Source organism: Sceloporus occidentalis, unplaced genomic scaffold (assembly GCF_023333645.1).
Source record: "Sceloporus occidentalis isolate IW3139 unplaced genomic scaffold, rSceOcc1.0.p SCAF_3, whole genome shotgun sequence".
In the NCBI taxonomy this organism is placed as follows: domain Eukaryota; kingdom Metazoa; phylum Chordata; class Lepidosauria; order Squamata; family Phrynosomatidae; genus Sceloporus; species Sceloporus occidentalis.
In genome coordinates, this window is record NW_028316983.1 from 122,169,573 (window position 1) to 122,188,708 (window position 19,136).

Here is a 19,136-nt window from a genome sequence, read left to right on the forward strand (position 1 = left end):
GAACGCCCCCTAGAAAGTGGGGGAGCCACGCCTCCCACTGGGTTATGGCAACTCTATCTAGGAGTCCAGGTAGGCTACAAGCTGAACATGAGTCAACACTTCAATGTGGAAGCTAAAAAGGCCAATGCTATTTTAGCCTGCATCAATAGAAGTATAGTGTCTAGGTCAAGGGAAGTAATAGTGCCACTGTATTCTGCTTTTCAGTTTCCAGTTCTGGGCACCACAATTCAAAAAGGATGTTGAGAAACTGGAGCATGTCCAAAGGAGGGAGACTAAAATGGTAAAGGGTCTGGAAACCATGCCTTATGAAGAACGACTTAGGGGGCTGGGGATGATTAGCCTGGAGAAGAGAAGGTTAAGAGGTGATATGATAGCCCTGTTTAAATATTTGAAGGGATGTCATATTGAGGAGGGAGCAAGCTTGTTTTCTGCTGCTCCAGAGAACAAGGACTCGGAACAATGGATGCAAGCTACAGGAAAAGAGATTCCAGCTCAACATTAGGAGGAACTTCCTGACAGTAAGGGCTGTTCGACAGTGGAACACACTCTCTCAGAGGGTATTGAGTCTCCTTCTTTGGAGACTTCTTCGTTAAACAGAAGCTGGATGGCCATCTTTCAAGGACACTTTGATGGAGAGTTTCTGCATGGCAGGGGGTTGACTGGGTGACCCTTGCGGTCTCTTCCAGTTCTACAATTCTGTGATTCTATTGTTTGCCTCTTGTGTAAAATATCTTTAATGTATGTATTGACCACAAATCATGAATTAAGTATTTACAACAAAATGATATTACACAGTTCTTTTTATTATTTTTTGTATTATATATAATACTCTGTATAATCAGTATTCTTTTGGTTTTTTGGTGATTATTTTTAGCGTCAGGTCTTATTTTCTTCTTTTTTTGTTTTGCTGTGTTCAGTAGACAACTCACCCACATAATGAAACCAAGAAATACATATAATGTGAAAAGGGCACCTCTTATTTTACTTTAGCCTGGGTAACCATGAAAGAGATGAGAATTTTAAAATGACCAGGGCTGTCCCAAGGAAGGAACAGCCAAGGACCTTAAACCAGAAGGAAGCCATGGAATGTGTGGGAGAATGATTGGTAGCTCTAGTCTTCAGGGGCTTTAGAACTCGGTCCCACTCAGTCAGTATTGCACTTCTGGCTTTTTTCCATTTCCCAGGTCCAGTCAGACGATACTGATAAGAAGTGCAGGGCCCACAAAGAATTTTCCAAGCTAGTTTGGGGTCTAATAGGAAGAGCAACAGCAAGTTGGGCTTGACCCCTGCACAAGCAGCAATTTCATCCATGTAGGCAACAAAGCTTGTCTTTATGCTGTCCTTTTCAATGGGAAAACCCCTGCAGTAGAAAAAAATGGAAATAACATCAAGATTTCAAGCAACTTCAATCATATTCTAGTTGTGAAGCTTAGCACAGACAACAGAAGCCCTAGAATTATAGAATTGGAAGAGACCTCAAAGGCCATCAACTTCCTGCCATGCAGGAATACACAGTCAAAACAACCCCCTCGCTCACCAGATGGCCATCCAGCCTCTGTTTAAAAACCTCCAAAGAAGGAGACTTCACCACAATCTGAGATAGTGTGTCGAACTATCAAACTTCTCCTAACGTTGAGGTGGAAACCTCTTTTACTGTAGTTAGGGTTGCCATAAGTCAGGACCTCCAAACTGGGACAAATGTAGGACAAATGTAGGATAACATTTTCAAATGTAGGACACATTTTTCTGAAAATGGAGGACACACGAAAAAAATTGATGATTTTTTAAAAATGTTAATATAAATGCATGTTTCTTAGGCATGATCAAAATGGAGGACATTTTGGCATTATTTCTAAACAGATGGCAGAAATGTACTTCCCTTTCTGGCCAAATACCCCCAACCTCCATTCCAAAACACACACAACAGCACATTTGGGCATTTCACATGGCTTTACTTAACATGGCCTCTTGCATATTTCAGAGGCTTATTCCATAACCAAACCCCTTGGGTTTAACACTTAGCATGGTTTAACATGGCTATGCATATTGAACATGTCAAGGTGGTTTCACAGTTCTTGCACCAAGTGTACTTCTCAGAAGTGTGTACTTGGTCAAGGGACTTTGGTTTTTCTTCACTGCGTATGGGTTTGTAAAAATCACAGCAGTTTACACTGACCATGCCTCAGAGGCTTGCTGATATCAATATCACCATTAAAAAACCAAAAACACACAGAAAAGGCACTTTGGAAGGTGACACTCTCTCAGCTTCTGAAACAGTGCCTGCATGCCTCTCAAGCTGACTCATATCATGATCATCATGATCATCATCATCATCATGATCATCATCATCACCACACTATCATTGTCAAAGCAAGGGAGACTTGTTAGCATTAAAAGCACCCAAAACACACTTTCGAAGGTGACACTCTCTCGGCTTCAGAAACAGTGCCTGCATGCCTCTCAAGCTGACTCATATCATCATCATCATCATCATCATCATCATCATCAAAACCACACGATCATTGTCAAAGCAAGGGAGACTTGTTAGCAATTAAAGCACGCAAAATAAAATTTAAAAAACCTTGAGGCCTCTGGTCACTCACCACCTCCTCCTTCTGCTCCCCCTTCCTCCTCTTCCTCCTTCTGCTCCCCCTCCTCCTCTTCCTCCTCCTCCTCCTTCTGCTCCCCCCTCCTCCTCTTCCTCCTCCTCCTCCTCCTTCTGCTCCTTCTGCTCCCCTCCTCCTCTTCCTCTTCCTCCTCCTCCTCCTCCTCCTCTTCCTTCTGCTCCTTCTGCTCCCCCTCCTCCTCTTCCTCCTCCGCCTCCTCTTTCTGCTCCCCCTCCTCCTCTTCCTCCTCCTCCTTCTGCTCCTTCTGCTCCCCCTCCTCCTCTTCCTTCTTCTTCTCCCCCCTCCTCCATGCACGCCTGGGGGCGGGCCAGAGGAGGCAGAGGAGAAGGAGGTGGGTGGTGCGGGGCCACGCGGAGGGCGGCGCGGGGCTTCCCCCTTCGCCTCTTCCGTCCCAGGCCGCACGGCCCTCCTCTTCCTCCTCCGCGCAGTGGAGGAGAAGGAGGGCAGCGCGGTCAAGCGCCGCAACCCGGCTGCAACCGGGGTTGTCCCGGTTTTTGGCAGCACCCGGGACAAAAGGGGCCCGGGGCCGCCAAAACCGGCATAATCCCAGTTGCAGCCGGGTTATGGGAACCCTAACTGTAGTTTGCATCCATTGTTCTGGGTCCTAATCTCTGGAGCAGCAAAAACAAGCTTGCTTCAGCCTCAATATTACACCTCTTCAAATATTTAAACAAGGCTATAATATCAGCTCTTAAACTTCTCTTCCCCAGGCTAAACATACTCAGCTCCCAAAGGCACTCCTCATAGGGCATGGTTTCCATTTTGGTGGCTTTCCTCTTGACACGCTCTCGCTTGTCAACATTTTGAATTGTGGTGCCCAAAAATGGGCACAGTATTCTAGTTGAGGCCTGACCAAAGCAGAATAGAGGGGTACTATTACTTCAGTCGATCTAGACAATATACTCCTAGTGATGAGGTATAGAATCTCATTGGCTTTTTAAGCTGCTGAATCACACTGTTAACTCATGTTCAACTTGTGGTCTACTAGGACAACTACATCCCTTTCACGTGTACTGTTGTCAAGCCAGGTGTCCCCCATCCTATATCTACATTTCATTTTTTTTCTGCCTAAGTGCAATACATTTCTCCCTGTTGAAATTCATTTTGTTAGTTTTGGCACAGCTGTCTAATCTATTGAGGTCATTTTGAATTTTGATCCTGTCCCTCCTCCTCCTAATTTTGTGTCACCTGCAGATTTGATAAGCATGCCCTCTTTTATGAAGTCAAAGGCTTTCATGGCCAGCATCATAGTTTTTGGGTTTTTTTTTTTTTGGGGGGGGGGCTATGAGGCCATGTTCTAATAATAATAATAATAATAATAATAATAAAACTTATTTATATACCGCCCTTCCATTGATCAGGGCGGTGAACAACATAATACAAATAATACATACAGTAAAACATTTTAAAAACAATCATAAAACCCCCGGTCAGCTCTCCAAATTGCCGTCAGCAAGAGAGAGAGGCCATCTAGGACTTCATTCAGGGAATGCAGTTCGAAATAGGAGGGTCTTTAACTCCCTCCTAAACTGAGCCAGGGAGGTGGCCGAGCGGAGCTCTGTGGGCAGCGTGTTCCAAAGGGTCGGGGCAACGATGGAATACGTCCTCCTCGATGTCGAGGAGAGTTTAGCCCCAGGTACCCTAAGTAATTGCTGCCCAGAAGTTCTGAGGGTGCGGGGCGGAATGTATGGGGAGAGGTGGTCCTTCAGGTATCCTGGGCCCAAGCCATGTAGGGCTTTATAGGTAATCACCAACACCTTGTACTGTGCCCGGAAGCGAATAGGCAGCCAGTGCAGGTCTTTGAGCACCGGTGTTATGTGGCTGGTCCTGGAAGTACCAGTGACCAGCCTGGCCGCCATGTTCTGTACCAGCTGTAGCTTCCGGGTATGATACAAGGGTTGCCCCATGTAGAGCGCGTTGCAGAAATCCAATCTAGAGGTTACCAGAGCATGTACCACCGTTTCTAAGTCCCTCTGGGCCAGGTATGGGCGCAGCTGGCGAATAAGCCGAAGCTGGTAACAGGTGTTCCTGACCGTCGCATTCACCTGAGATGTAAGGTGAAGCGACGAATCAAGAAGCACCCCCAGACTACACACGGAGTCCTTCAGTGGAAGCGTGATCCTGTTCAGGACAGGTGGAACTACCACCATTCCTGGGCCAGGGGAACCTATCACGAGTACCTCCGTTTTCTCTGGATTCAGGCTGAGTCGGTTTTTCCTCATCCAGCCCATTACTGACTCCAGGCATGCCACGAGAGGAGAGACGCCATCCTCGGTCACTGCATCAGTCGGAGACATAGAAAAAACTATTTGGGTGTCATCAGCGTACTGATAACCCCGCGCCCCATGTCTCCGGATGATCTCTCCCAGTGGTTTCATGTAAATGTTAAATAGCATGGGAGACAGAATGGCTCCTTGAGGGACCCCAGTTGTGAGGGCCCTCTTATCGGAGCACACGTCTCCCAGCTGCACCATCTGGAACCTCCCGGAGAGGTAGGACCGGAACCACTGGAGCGCAGTGCCCCCGATACCCACCTCAGCCAGGCGCTCCAGAAGGATACCATGGTCTATGGTATCGAAAGCCGCTGAGATGTCCAAGAGCACCAACAGGGACACGCTTCCCCTGTCGATGCCCAGACGGAGATCATCGACCAAGGCGACCATGGCCGTCTCAACCCCGTAACCCGCCCGAAAGCCAGTTTGAAATGGGTCCAGATAATCCGTTTCATCCAAGACCGACTGAAGCTGGATTGCAACCGCCCTCTCGATCACCTTCCCCAAAAATGGCAGCAGCGAAACTGGCCGATAATTATTGTGTACCAGGGGGTCGAGGGAGGGCTTTTTTAACAAAGGTTTTACGATGGCCAATTTTAATTCAGATGGAAATTGCCCTTCCCTCAAAGATGTATTAATAATCCGTCGCAGCAACGAAGTTGCTGCCGGTCCCCCCTGCGCTGCTAACCATGAGGGACAGGGATCGAGAGAGCAGGTTGTCTTCCGAACACTTCCGAGGATCTTGTCCACATCATCGGTACTCACCAACTCAAACTGATCCAGTATAATGGAGTCCACGGAGGCTCTGGACGCCTCTACCCTAGGTTCTGCTCCAATGCCAGCATTAAGACCTTCGCTTATCCGAGAGGTTTTATCCGCGAAGAAGTTGTTAAATTGGTCGCAGCAGGCCTTAGAAGGTTCAAGGATCTGGTTCTGGGTGGGAGGGAGCTGAGTTAGCTCCCTGACCACCCTGAACAACTCTGCTGGACGCGACTCCGCGGACGCGACACGAGCAGCATAGAACGAATTCTTAGCTGCTCGTATCGCCTCTCCATAGTCCTCCAAAAGGCGGTCTAGGAGAGCCTTGTCGGCTAAGCGTAGGTGTTTCCGCCAGCGGTGCTCTAGCCGTCGCAAGACCCGCTTCCTTGCCCGGAGATCTTCCGTATACCAGGGCTTACGTTTGGAAGCAGGCTTGAGAGGGCGCTTGGGAGCGATGCTGTGTATAGCCCTAGAGAGACCGGTATTCCAAATACCGGTCAGGGCATCAACAGAGTCGCCGTCACTTCCAACCATGTATCCCTCTAAGGCTTCCTGGAACCTTTTGGGTTCCATCAGCCTTCAAGGGTGGACCATCCTAATAGGTCCACCACCCCCGGGGGGGGGGTCTGGGTAGTGGCCCTGATTTTTGCCTCCACGAGGAAATGATCCGTCCATGACAGGGGGGAAATATTAGTTATTTCCGCCCACGGATTTTCCACATCCGAACAGAAGACCATATCAAGTGTATTACCCGCAAAATGCGTTGGACCCTCAATCAGCTGGGACAGGCCCATGGCTGCCATGGTGTCCATGAATTCCCGAGCCGCACCGGATGGAACATAGCTGGCCGTAAGAGCGATGTTGAAGTCACCCAGGACAAGTAGCCTGGGCGTCTCTAGAAAAGTTTATTCCTGACCTTTCACCAGCAGCTGTGGCTGGCATCTTCAGAGAATGCTGGCATGGAAGAGAGTGGGGTACGTACACTCTTGGTTGAGAGGAAAGCAATTTACATGTTAATCTGTGCATTGTTCTGTTGTTGAATGGCAAAGTCTCAGGGTGTCTATTTAATTAATGGTCCATTGGCTGCTGGGAAACCCCCCTCACCCTGGGTGAATTTCATTTGCAATTGCTGGGTCTTGATTTTGGTGTTTTTCAGGACTGGTAGCCAAACTTTGATCACCAAGGGTTTCTTCTTTCCTGTTGAAGGTGCTTGTGGATTTCAATGTCTTCCCTGTGTATTCTGATCTGATAGGTACTGGCATGGTCCAGAATTTGTTTACTTTAAGGGTTTCTTCTTTCTTGTTGAAGTTGTTCAGGTGTTTGTGGAAGATGCCAGCCACAGTTGCTGGTGAAACATCAGGAATAAATAGTTTTTTGTGGGGTTTTCAGGCTATGTGGCCATGTTCTAGAAGAGTTTCTTCTAGAAACTTGACTGCATCAGGAATAAACTCTTCTAGAACATGGCCTCATAGCCCGAAAAACCCACAAACAATTTTGCCCTCTATTCCTTTATCCAAGTCATTGATAAAGACATTGAATAGTACTGGGCCCAGGACAGAACCATGTGGCACCCCACTGGTCGCTTCTCTCCAGGATGAAAAGGAGCCATTGGTGAACATGCGTTCCTTCAGATGCTTGTCACTGAGTATATGAAGGAAGGAGCAAGGAGGAAAACATAGGAATAGCCTACACTCTTGGTGATTATGTGTACACTACAGAAAAAATCCAATTTGAGACTGCTTTAACTTCCCCGGCCCGGTGTTAGGAAATCCTGGGAATTGTAGTTTATTGTGGCACCAAAGCTTTCTATCAGAGAAGGCTAAAAGGTCTCACAAAACTACAGTTCCCAGAATTCCCTAGCATTGAGCCAGGGCAGTTAAAGCAGTCTCAAACTGGTTTATTTCTGCAGTGTATTTTGGACCTATGTTTGCCAAGGTGGACTGGGACAGCTGACTCAGGGATGGCTCATCTTGTTCCTGGTGAGGCACTGCCTAGCAGGACAGGTAGAAAACAGATTCCAGTTGCTATAGAATATGTCTGGCCTTTAGACATTTCCTAATGGAATTGTTTATGCAATATTTCCCTTACTCTCCATGATAAGGGGCTTTAGAAATTCTTCAGTACATCTCTGGCCTTCTGAGGTCTTATAAGCTGAGTGTACGGATTGCTTTAGACAACATTAGGCAGAGTAGTAAAAAGTCACCATCTTTGATTACTCCCATACCATCCTCACTGAAACTGTATTGGTCAGTGCCAGAATGGTGAGATTTTGTACTGTGGGGACTAATGTATCTGTTTTTATTTGATTTTTGTCTGCTGTCTTGGAGCCACTAGCACAAATGAGGGCAATGACTCTCCTCAGCTTCAGGGTGCATGTCTGTGTAGGAAGTGTCCCTCTTCTCCACCCTATTGGTTCACTATAGTACTGGGTGTAACATCATTGCCCATTACTATTGCCCATTATAGCTCCTTTCTGCTTGCTCTCCCACCTTTGAGATTTCCCTTATAACTGCTAGTCTTGTAATAGTTGTTACTAAGCTTTCTGTATCGTGATTGCTCTTCTCATTGCACACTTTTAGCATTTGTACTTTGAGAACAGAGTGGCCTAGTTTGTTCTACTATCATTTCTACTGTATTTGTAGTATGAGGAAGTACTTGTGCTTTTTGGCACTTTGGTTGTAAAGTGCAGCTGAGTGTGCTAAGGTACTGCCATTGAGATGGTGTTTTTCAAGGCGAGGTATGGAAGAAGGACAAGTGGGTGCCATTGTACAAGAGATTTCAGCTATTAGACCATGACCTACCCTAATTGTTGCCCTTTTCCTCAAGACTGAGGCAGTCGTATCAGACAGTCCTCCCAACCTGGTACTGCTGTTGTTGAATGCCAGGTCAGCCCACAGTAAGACATAACTCATCCACAGTTTTGTAGATAGGGTGTCTGACCTGGCTTGTGTAATTGAGATCTTGGAAGGGAGCTAGGGCAACCAGAGTTGCCTACTTGGATTCCCAGTGTGCTACCAATCCCATAGTATCAGGGCTGGTTTTTGAAACCCATACCCAAAGAATGCTATATTTTTCATTAAGAATCCAGTTTGCCTAGGAGCTGGATTGCAGGGGCTCTGTCTAGTCAAAGACATAAAAGTTAACAGAAGTATTGGAGTACATTGAGCTTGCTGAGGCAATAACTGCTTAGAGAATAACAGGACAATGGTCATGGAAGACTTTAGCATTCCTGCAAGAGTCATTTGGCTAGGGTGCCTCAGGGTTTCATGGCCACCACCTTGGGATTTTCTCAGTGTGTCCCTGACCCCACACATGTTACAGGTAAAACTCTTAATTTGGTGAAGTGATGGATGGGAACAATGAAAGGACTGAGGAGGGGAATGTGATCACCATTGAGAAAATGAACAAGGTGACAAACAGATCTTTTGGATGATTTGTGACTGGACTGCTGAGATCCGGTCTGCAAATAGGTCCAACTAGATCATTGGAGGAGCTCTGAATTTTAAAAAAATTTTTTTGCAATATATATATATATATATATATACACACACACACACACATCAGTACTACTTAGTCTACTTATTCCTCTCACTTGCACATAGGTGGGTGCTGTTTTTACTAAATGTGAACATCAGAAGCCTCATTTTGCTAATTAGCACATATATGAAAGGACAGGGTACATATATGAAAGGACAGGATTTATTAGACGCCTTTCTTGTGTGAGATTTGAGAGTACTCTGACCCAATGACCCACAACACTTATTGCAAAACAAGAAAGTTTATTATGAGAAACATTGCAGAAGTATCTCAGAACATGTCTTTGCAGAATCTGAGGCACACAAAGGGGAAGTCTTAATTTAAACTGACCACTGACACCCACCTTTTTTTCCTGTCCCTCCCAAATGGGTTTTCCAGTTCACCCCCCCCCCTCAGCGGAGGTTGGAGCCCTACATCAAAGCAACCCAAATGTAGGCATCACTTGTTCCCTAGACATCCTCTGCCATGGGGAAGCTATTGATGCCTTAATGACCTGTATCTGTGGACCATCTCTCAGTCATAAATCTGTCTCAGGGTGTGAAGGATTCTTCCTATTTACCCTACTAGCCAGTCTCTGCTTACGTGACCCATCTGATTACTGATCATGGCTGCATATGGGCATTTCCCATAATGCATTTCCAATTGAGTCCTACAGATACAACCTTTATTTAATACATACATATATTGCTAACACAACCTAAGATTTATATTTATATGGGAAAATACACACACACACACACACACACACACATATACACATGTTTATGTTCACTACTAGATAGGAACAGCAGCTTTTAACCATCTGCCACTCCTAAGATGCAGCATTCAAGCATTCCAACCCATCATACAACAAAGTAAAGGACCACTGCATCTACTACCATAACCTGATATAGTCAACAGTACATATCATCAATGTGCATGGAACTAATTACTAACTTAAGTGACTTAATCTAATCTCTTTAACTCATCATGACAGAACCCCGAATGAATAATTGAATGAAGGGGATTTCTGACATTTTGAAGCACAAACAGGGAAGCACTGGAATAAAGGAGTCCTGTGGTCCTGGTCCTGCATGTACTTTCGTAGGCTGTTTTGGTTGGGCACAACCCTTTCAGGCTAATCAGACCTTCCTAAATTTGTTAAAGGTGAGTTATCTATCCTGAAACCTTCTAGGAACTGCAATTCACCTTTTAACTAGGTGCTCTATCTGACTTTGTTTTGTTTGTCCCTTTTGCTGCTGTTATTGTTAACTGCTATCAAGTTAACTTTGACTTATTGCTACCCTATAATGAGAGTCTTCCAAGTCATTATATCATCAACAGCCTTGCTCATGTATTGCAGACTCAGGGTCATGGCTTCTTTGATTGAATCTATCCATCTGTAATGTGATATTCCTCTTTTCCTACTGCCTTCTGCATTACCAAACATTATTGTCTTTTATAATGGGTCATGTCTTCTCAGGATATGGCCAAAATAGGACAGACTCAGATTAGTCATTTTGGCTTCTAGGCAAAGTTCAGGCTTGATTTGTTCTAGGACACATTTATTTGTCTTTTTAGCAATCTATAGTATCTGGACAACTGTTCTCCAGCACCACATCTCAAATGAAATGATTTTCTTGATATCTGTTTTTTTCACTGTCTTGCTTTCATAACTATACACAGAAATGGGAAATACACCGGCATGGGAAATCCTAACATTAGTATTCAATTATCTATCTTTACTTCAGGATCTAGTCTAGTTCCTTCATAGCTGCCCTTCCAAGTCTTAGATTTCTTCTAATTTCTTGACTGCAATCTCCATTCTGATTAATGAATGAGTTATGGTATGGAAACTCTTTAACTATTTTAATGTCTTCATCATTTACTTTAAAGGTATATAAATAATCTGTGGTTATTATTTTTGTTTTCTTAATGTTCAGTTGTAAATCTGCCTTTGCACTTTCTTCCTTGACTTTCTTCAGTAATTGTTCCAAGTCTTTTCTATTTTCTGATAGTAGGATGGTGTCATTTGAGTATCTTAAATTGCTCATATTCTTTCTCCAATTTTCACACCTCCCTTTTCTGAGTCTAATCCTGCTAGACTTTAAGAAAGCCAATTTCTGTAAATTTAGGGAATTACTGGCTGTAATTTCATTCACAAGGATACTGAAAGAGAAGGGAGCTCAGGATGGATGGGAGTTTCTTAAAAGTGAGATACTAAAAGTACAAACTAAAACTGTTCCAATAAAGAAGGAAAAATGGGAAGTGTCTAAAGAAACCTGTATGGTTAACTAAAGAACAGCCTTGATAGATGAAGGGAATGCTGTGGATGTAGCATATCCTGATTTCAGTAAGGCTTCTACTGATAGGTAGATTTGTAATTGGCTGACTGACCGAATCCAAAAGGTGCTCAGCAATGGCTCCTTTTCATCCTGGGGAGAGATGACTAGTGGAGTGCCACAAGGAACTGTATTGGGGCCAGTACTATTCGACATCTTTCTCAATGACTTGGATGAAATAATAGTGAGCATGCTTGTAAGACGAATGCGTGAGTTCTGACTTAAACCCAGAGCTGAAGAACCGAAGAACCAAGGAATTGTGCTTTAAACATAGCTAAAGGAACAAACAAGATGGTTCTGCGCAAAGCACTGATGTGACGAAGGTATTTGGCAACCGAGGCGAGGAAAGTCTGAAAACTTGGAAGCTGAAGCGGGGTGCCGTCCAGGTGTGACGAACCATGACCGGGAAGAACCTTATCTCCTGAGTCGCCATGATGAGGAACAGACAGGACAATGGAGAACTTTGAACAGAACGAGTTGCTTTGAACACGGACTGATCTGAACAACCTGTCTGTCCTCCCAAAAAGAGGAAGTTGAGTAATGGGCTGCAATATTGCAAGACTTCAGCAGCCAAGAGCCAGAGAGAAGAAAAAGTATAAAGACCCTGGACTTTCATCTCCATTTTGTTGGCACCATCCGCGGCAACGGTGTCATCCCCAGCCTTCGAGAACAACTGATCAATGTTCGGCGGAAGGAAAGTGTGTGTGAGTATTGTATGAATGTGTGAGTGAAAGAGCTCTTGATAATCAATGGTTGTGTTACTTGTGTGATTCAATAAATGTTACATGCATGGTGTTTAAAACCAAATTTGGTGTCTCAATGTCTTTCTCAGCCTTGCTGTGAATAGGTCCACAGAGGGAGAGGTTTTCATTACACGCTCTCAGGATAAACAGGTTGCCCTTACAATCTTGGGCATAACATGCTGATTAAATTTGCAGATGATACCAAACTGGGAGGGGTTGCTAATTCCCCAGAGGACAGGATTAAAACTCAAAATGACCTTGACAGATTAGAAGGCTCAGATAAAGATAACAAGTTGAATTTCAAAAGGGAAAAATCTACGGTCCCACACCTTGGCATAAAAAAATGAAATGCTCAGATACAGGATGGGAGACATCTGGCTAAACAACAGTTCATGTGAAAGGGATCTAGGAGTTTTAGTAGACCACAAGCTGAAAATGCGTCAGCAGCATGATGCAGCAGCCAAGAAAGCCAATGTGATTCTTGATGGCACCAACAGGAGTATAGTTTCTAGATCAAGGTAAGTGATAGTACCCCTGTATTTTGCTTTGGTCACCTCACCTGGAATATTGTGTCCAGTTCTGGGCATCTAAGTTCAAGAAGGACAAGCTGGAATGTGTCCAGAGGAGGGTGAACAAAATGGTGAAAGGTCTGGAAGCCATGTCCTATGAGAGTGGCTTAGAGAGCTGGGAATGTTTAGCCTGATGAAAAGAAGGTTAAGAGGGAACATGATAGTCATATTTAAATATCTGAAGCGATGTCACATTGAAGAGGGTTTTCCATTGCTCCAGAGACTAGGACAAGGAGCACTGGATTCAAAGTACAGGAAAAGGGATTCCACCTAAATCTCAGGAGGAACTTCCTGATGGTCGGAGCTGTTCGACAGTGGAATATTCTGCTTTGGAGCATAATGGAGTCTGCTTCTTTGGAGGTTTTTAAACAGAGGCTGCATGGCCATCTGTTGGGGGTGCTCTGACTGGTGTTCCACTATGGCAGGAGTTTGGACTGGATGCCCTTGTGGTCTCCTCCAACTCAATAAGGTTTATCGCACAGCGTTAGGATAACGTTCTAGGAACCTAATGAGAATGGAACACAGCGAACTTTACCGCACAAATTGGTTCCCATTGAGTTCCCATTCTGAGCTCAAAGTGTCCCAACAGCGTTCCAGGGTAAGAACAGTAGAAAACAGTTCTCAGCCAGCTTGAATGTTCACATACCGGTCCAGGAGAAGTTAGTGCAGTAATCCTATCATTCTTCTATCTGTTCTATCAGTCCTCGTGTCCTGATTGGCTGAGACAATTTCCTCCTCTGTTATCCTAGAGCGTCTAAAAAGTCTAATATTCTTCTGGGTATGACGTGGCAATATTTTTTTAAAAAGTAATGATCAGCATGTTAACATGTCGGAAAGTTTTTCCTCAAAGCCAAAATGGTTTCTCCCCCACATAATATTTAAACAAATGTTTACATGTGAATTCTTTTTAAATTAATTGTTATGTTTATACACACACACACCCCTATACATATATGTGTGTATGTGTGTGTATATATATATATATTATACTTGATATTGAGATATATATATATATATGTATATACACATATACATATACATGTGTGTGTGTATGTATGTATGTATATATTTATTAGAACGTACTCGGCAAAAGTACCCATTCAAAGGGGGGTACTGTGCGATAAAATGTGTTTCCCTTACGTTATCATCCCATTACTACTTCTCCAATGCAGTGAGTCCCGTTCCCAGATCATTCTCCCACGGAACGTTTCCAGGACTTGATGGGAACGTTATGAAGTGGTACAATTTTCCTGTTATAATAGAAAGCTATAGAAAAATGGAGTCGCCTTTGTTAGCCAGAGAGATAGTTTTAAATTGAGGCTTGGAAACTAGAAAAAAACTAGAGCAAAGTAATAAAAAGTGCATCATGACCCATAAGGAGTTGGCACCAGCGAAATAGACACAACTTAGATAAGGAGACATTGCTGATGTTCAGAAGGAAGGTTACTGAAAGCTACTGAATTCCTGAAGGAGGGGTGAGGAGTGATGATGCAGTTATTAATATATGCATATATCTCTGTCTTGATTGTAAGAATTATGTATGTTTAAATTGTAATTAGCCAATGAGATGTGATGAAAGAGCTTCTTTGTATAATTGACTATAAAATTAGGCCATTTTGTCTTGTTCGGGGTCTCAGCTTTTGGAACTTTGAATTCCAGTGAGTTCATGTTTCCTTTGTTGACGATTGGAAAATAAACTTATGGATTTTCAAATTACTAGGTCCTCTGTTAATTCTTTGCTCTGCCAAGCCTAGGATTTTATGTTTCCTGAATTTTCTGTTACAGTTACAGGTTCTGATGCAATAAACTTAAACGATTCTATATTATATGTTTAGCATGCAGGTTAAACAGACAGGGTGATAAAGTGCAGCCTTGCCTGACCCCCTTGCCAATTCTCTTTCTCTGTTTTCTGTCCTAGGAGTAGTGTCTTGTCCTGAGTACCGGTTATGCCTCAGGACAATCAAATGAGAACTTCTGGAGAACAGGAGAATTGCCAGCAGATTGGAGGAGGGCAAATGTCCCCATCTTCAAAAAAAAAAAAAAAAGGGGGGGGGGAGAGGATCCCAACAATTATCGTCCAGTTAGTCTGACATCAATACCAGGAAAGATTCTAGAGCAGATCATTAAACAAAGACCCGGTGAACATCTAGAAAGCAATGCCATAATCACAAAAAATCAACACGGGTTTCAGAGAAAGAAGTCATGCCAGACAAATCCAATCTCTTTTTTGATAAAATTACCAGCTTGGTAGATGAAGGGAATGCTGTCGATATAGTATATCTTGATTTCAGTAAGGCCTTTGACAGGGTTCCCCATGACATTCTTGCAAACATGCTAGTGGGCTAGACAACGTAACTGTTACATGGATTTGCAATTGGTTGACTGGCCAAACCCAAAGGGTGCTTAACAATGGCTCTTTTTCATCCTGGAGAGAAGTGACCAGTGGGGGCCCACAGGGGTCTGTCCTGGGCCCAGTGCTATTCAATATATCAATCACTTGGAGGACAGAATTGGGAGCATACTTATCAAATTTGCAGATGACACCAAATTAGGAGGAGTAGCTAACATCCCAGAGAGCAGGATCAAAATTCAAAATGACCTGAATAAACTAGAAAGTTGGGCCACAGCTAACAAAATGAACTTCAACAGGGAGAAATGTAAGGTACTGCACATAGGGCAGAAAAATAAAATGCATAGATATAGGATGGGGGACACCTGGCTGAACGAGACTACATGTGAAAGGGATCTAGGAGTCCAAGTAGACCACAAGTTGAACATGAGTCAACAGAGCAATGCGGCAGCTAACAAGGCCAATGCGATTTTAGGTTGCATCAGTAAATGTATAGTACCTAGATCAAGGGAAGTAATATTACCACTCTATTCTGCTTTGGTCAGATCCCACCTGGAATAGTGCAACCAGTTCTGGGCAACACAATTTAAAAAGGATGTTGAAAAACTGGAACATGTGCAAAGGAGGGCAACTAAAATGGTGAAAGGTCTGGAAACCATGTCCTATGAGAAATGACTTAAGGAGCTAGGGATGTTTAGTCTGGAGAAGAGAAGGTTAAGAGGTGATATGATAGCCCTGTTTAAATACTTGAAGGGATGTCATGCTGAGGAGGGAGCTGACTTGTTTTCAGCTGCTCCAGAGAGTAGGGCCTGGAACAATGGATGCAAGCTACAGGAAAAGAGATTCCACCTCAACATTAGGAAGAACTTCCTGAGAGTAAGGGCTGTTCGACAGTGGAACACACTCCCTCGGAGTGTAGTGGAGTCTCCTTCCTTGGAGGTTTTTAAGCATAGGCTGGGTGGCCATCTGTCGGGAATGCTTTGATTGAGAGTTCCTGCATGGCAGGGGTTGGACTGGATGGCCCTTGCAGTCTCTTCCAACTCTATGTTTCTATGATTCTATGATTCTTGTAGTACACCCATTTCATTAAAAGCAAACCATAGCGTTTCATGATATACAATCAAAGGCTTTGCTATCATAAAGCATAGGCTGATTTTCTTTTGAAATTCTTCATTTTTCCTCTTCCTTTCCTGAACCCAGCTTTCATCCTGGGGGCAGAAAGTTGGCCCCCAGACCAACCATAGTTCCCTACCTCTATATTAGAACAAAACGGGCCTTCCTAACCTCTTTTCTTTCAGAACAAGATGTGATATGCAGGGGGCTAGGAAACCTATAAGTTCCATGCATCCTGAAATGTTGGCATGGCTCAAGAGGAGTCTTTGCCAGGACTTTTCAACCTACCTAATTCTGTTTTCCTCCCAGGAGTTTAATTTCCTCACCAATGCTATGTATCTCACTCTACAGCTGTTATGTGCTTTTCTTGCAGAAGACCAAATGCAGACTGCAACCATTCTCAGACTTGGGTACTGGGTAAGGAAGGCTTAATTTCTTCTCTTCTTCCAATCTAGAATGTGCAACCAACCATACCATGTTATCATATCAAAGAACCCTTGACATAATATTTGGACCATGATTCTGTGTGCTTTTTCAATAAGTTAGAAGAGCACTGAACAAAATTACTGAAGTATTTAATATAAAATATAGAAGAAGAATAAAGAGTCTTCTGACATCTTAAAGACTTAAAAGTAATATCTGACATAATTTCATTTGAACAGCAGCCTGCTTCATCACATGCTTTCATGGCTGGAGTACCTGAAAACTCATGACATATGCAATCAGTAAGTCTTTAAGATGCATCAAGACTAGGGTTGCCATATTCCACTTCCTCAAATCTTGGTATCTATTTAGCATATTATGCAAATCATCTGGATTATGCAAATTACCCTAATTTGCATTCTACTGATGTAAATTCTGCACAGTACTTTTTGTATTTGCTTTTCCTCCTCTGTTTCAGTTTTAATACCACTTTCTGCAGCTAAAACTAATCAAACTGAAACAGTGCAGTGTAATGTTTAAAGTGCTGGACCTGGAACTGTGCAACCCAAGTTTAAATGTCTACTTGGTCATGTAATTTACCATATAAACTTGGCCCACCACTGTCTTTCAGCAAACCTGCCTTACAGGTTGCTCCCTTGCTTTTTGAACTTCACCACTTGCATTACTAGGGGCCCATACAGACAGGCCAAAATAAAGCTGCTTCGTGTCTCTTTGGAGGTATGCTGTTTAAATGACACACAGATTTTAAGAGTCCAGAAGCTGCACCAAAGCCGTGCTCCAGTCCTTAAGACTGGAGCATGGCTTTGGCGTGGCTTCTGGCCTCTTAGGACGCATGCATCATTTAAACAGCATACCTCCAAAGAGACTCAAAGCAGCTTTATTTTGGCCTCTCACTCTCCTTTGCATTTTATTCCCTCCCATCCCTCATCTTGCATCCTCATAATGGCTCTCTCCCTTGCTTTTCATACACTGCTGTTGCTGCTGACTTCTTTTCTCTTATTCCTTACCTTGCCTTGCAAAGTGCACTTTTATAGCTTTTTGTACTCTGCGACTTGCACAGCTCACTCTCCTGCTCCCTTCATCGTCTTTCTTGGCACCCTTTTGATATATTCCTCTCTTGCTTCTTGCACTCCATTGCTCCCTCTCCCATCTTTCCTGCTCCTTCTCTTGCCTTTTCTCGAGCTCTTGTAAATCACATCCTCTTATACTCTGGTGCTTGCACTGCTCACTCCTTGCACACTTGCAGTGTGTCCATTTGCTTCTTGCATTCCACTACTTGTATCACTCACTCTTATTTCCCTAATGCCCAAAAGGTGAGGCAGACTTGCCCCTTGCAGAACAATTTCTTCTATATTAGAACAAAACAGGCCTTCTTAAGCTCTTTTCTTTCTGGGTATATTTTGCCTGGAAGAAGAGAAAGATAAGAGGTGATATGATAACCCTGTTTAAATATTTGAAGGGGTGTCATGGAGCAAGCTTTTTTTCTGCTGCTCCAGAGAATAGGACCTGGAGCAATGGATTCAAACTAGAGGAAAAGGGACTCCACCTCGACATTAGAAAAAGTTTCCTGACAGTAAGAGTTGTTTGACGGTGGAACACACTCCCTCAGAGAATGGTGGATTCTTCTTTGGAGATCATTAAACAGATCCTGGATGGCCATCTGCTAAGAGTGCTTTGATTTTGTGTTCTTGCATGACAGAGGTTAAACTTGATGGCCCTTGTGATTTCTTCCAGCTCTATGATTCTATGATTTTGACAGAAGAATGTGCCCACACTTTGTCCATATCTCTGTTTCTGCAAACACTAGAGACTTGCTTTTTAAAAACACGAAGGCTTGGAATATGGGCAAATTGATTGTACAAGCAGGCACTTGGTGGCTTGCATATAATCTGGGTAAATCCTGGTTATTTGGGTAGTATGGCAACCTTGCTGAAGACCCTCAATTGGTGTTTCTGCAACAGACTAACATGTCTACCCACCTTCCCCAGTATACAAAAACATGTAACATACATTTTAAGAAGAGTCTTCTTCTGTTTAGCAACTTCACTCATCAGTCTGCTCACTGGTGGGAGTTTACATGACCCTGGATAAAAAAAAAATGAACTGTTCACACACAAATGGCTGTATTTAGTTTAATCTGATTTTAGTAGTCTTTCTATATTGATCAGAATTCCTGTAAGTCATGTCTGGCTTGGAGTATTCACTGCCTTTATTGGAATATCTTTGGGACCAAACAGACAGGCCAAAATAAAGCTGCTTCAGGGCAGTTTGGAGGTATGCTGTTTAAATGCTGCATGCATCCTAAGAGGCTGGAAGCTGCGCCGAAAGCCATGCTCCAGTCCTAAGGACTAGAGTGCAGCTTTGGTACAACTTCTGGCCTCTTAAGCTGTGTGTGTCATT

The 19,136-nt window shown here is 43.6% G+C and overlaps 1 protein-coding gene across 3 annotated transcripts in view; it reads right to left on the reverse strand.

The window, feature by feature from the left end:
* Positions 1 to 799: 799 nt before the first annotated feature.
* LOC149316684 (dimethylaniline monooxygenase [N-oxide-forming] 2-like) overlaps positions 800 to 19,136 on the reverse strand; it is a 79,882-nt gene continuing 61,545 nt past the window's right edge. For 2 of the 3 annotated variants that reach the window (XM_089516039.1, XM_089516038.1), the window contains exons 7-8: positions 18,747 to 18,819; positions 800 to 1,360 (exon numbers count right to left, since the gene is read on the reverse strand). In XM_089516039.1, coding sequence (XP_089372165.1) covers positions 982 to 1,360; positions 18,747 to 18,819 — 452 coding nt within the window. In that variant the 3' untranslated portion in view covers positions 800 to 981. Of the gene's footprint in view, positions 1,361 to 18,025; positions 18,141 to 18,746; positions 18,820 to 19,136 lie in introns of all 3 variants that reach the window. The other variant, XM_089516040.1, reaches the window with a different exon arrangement.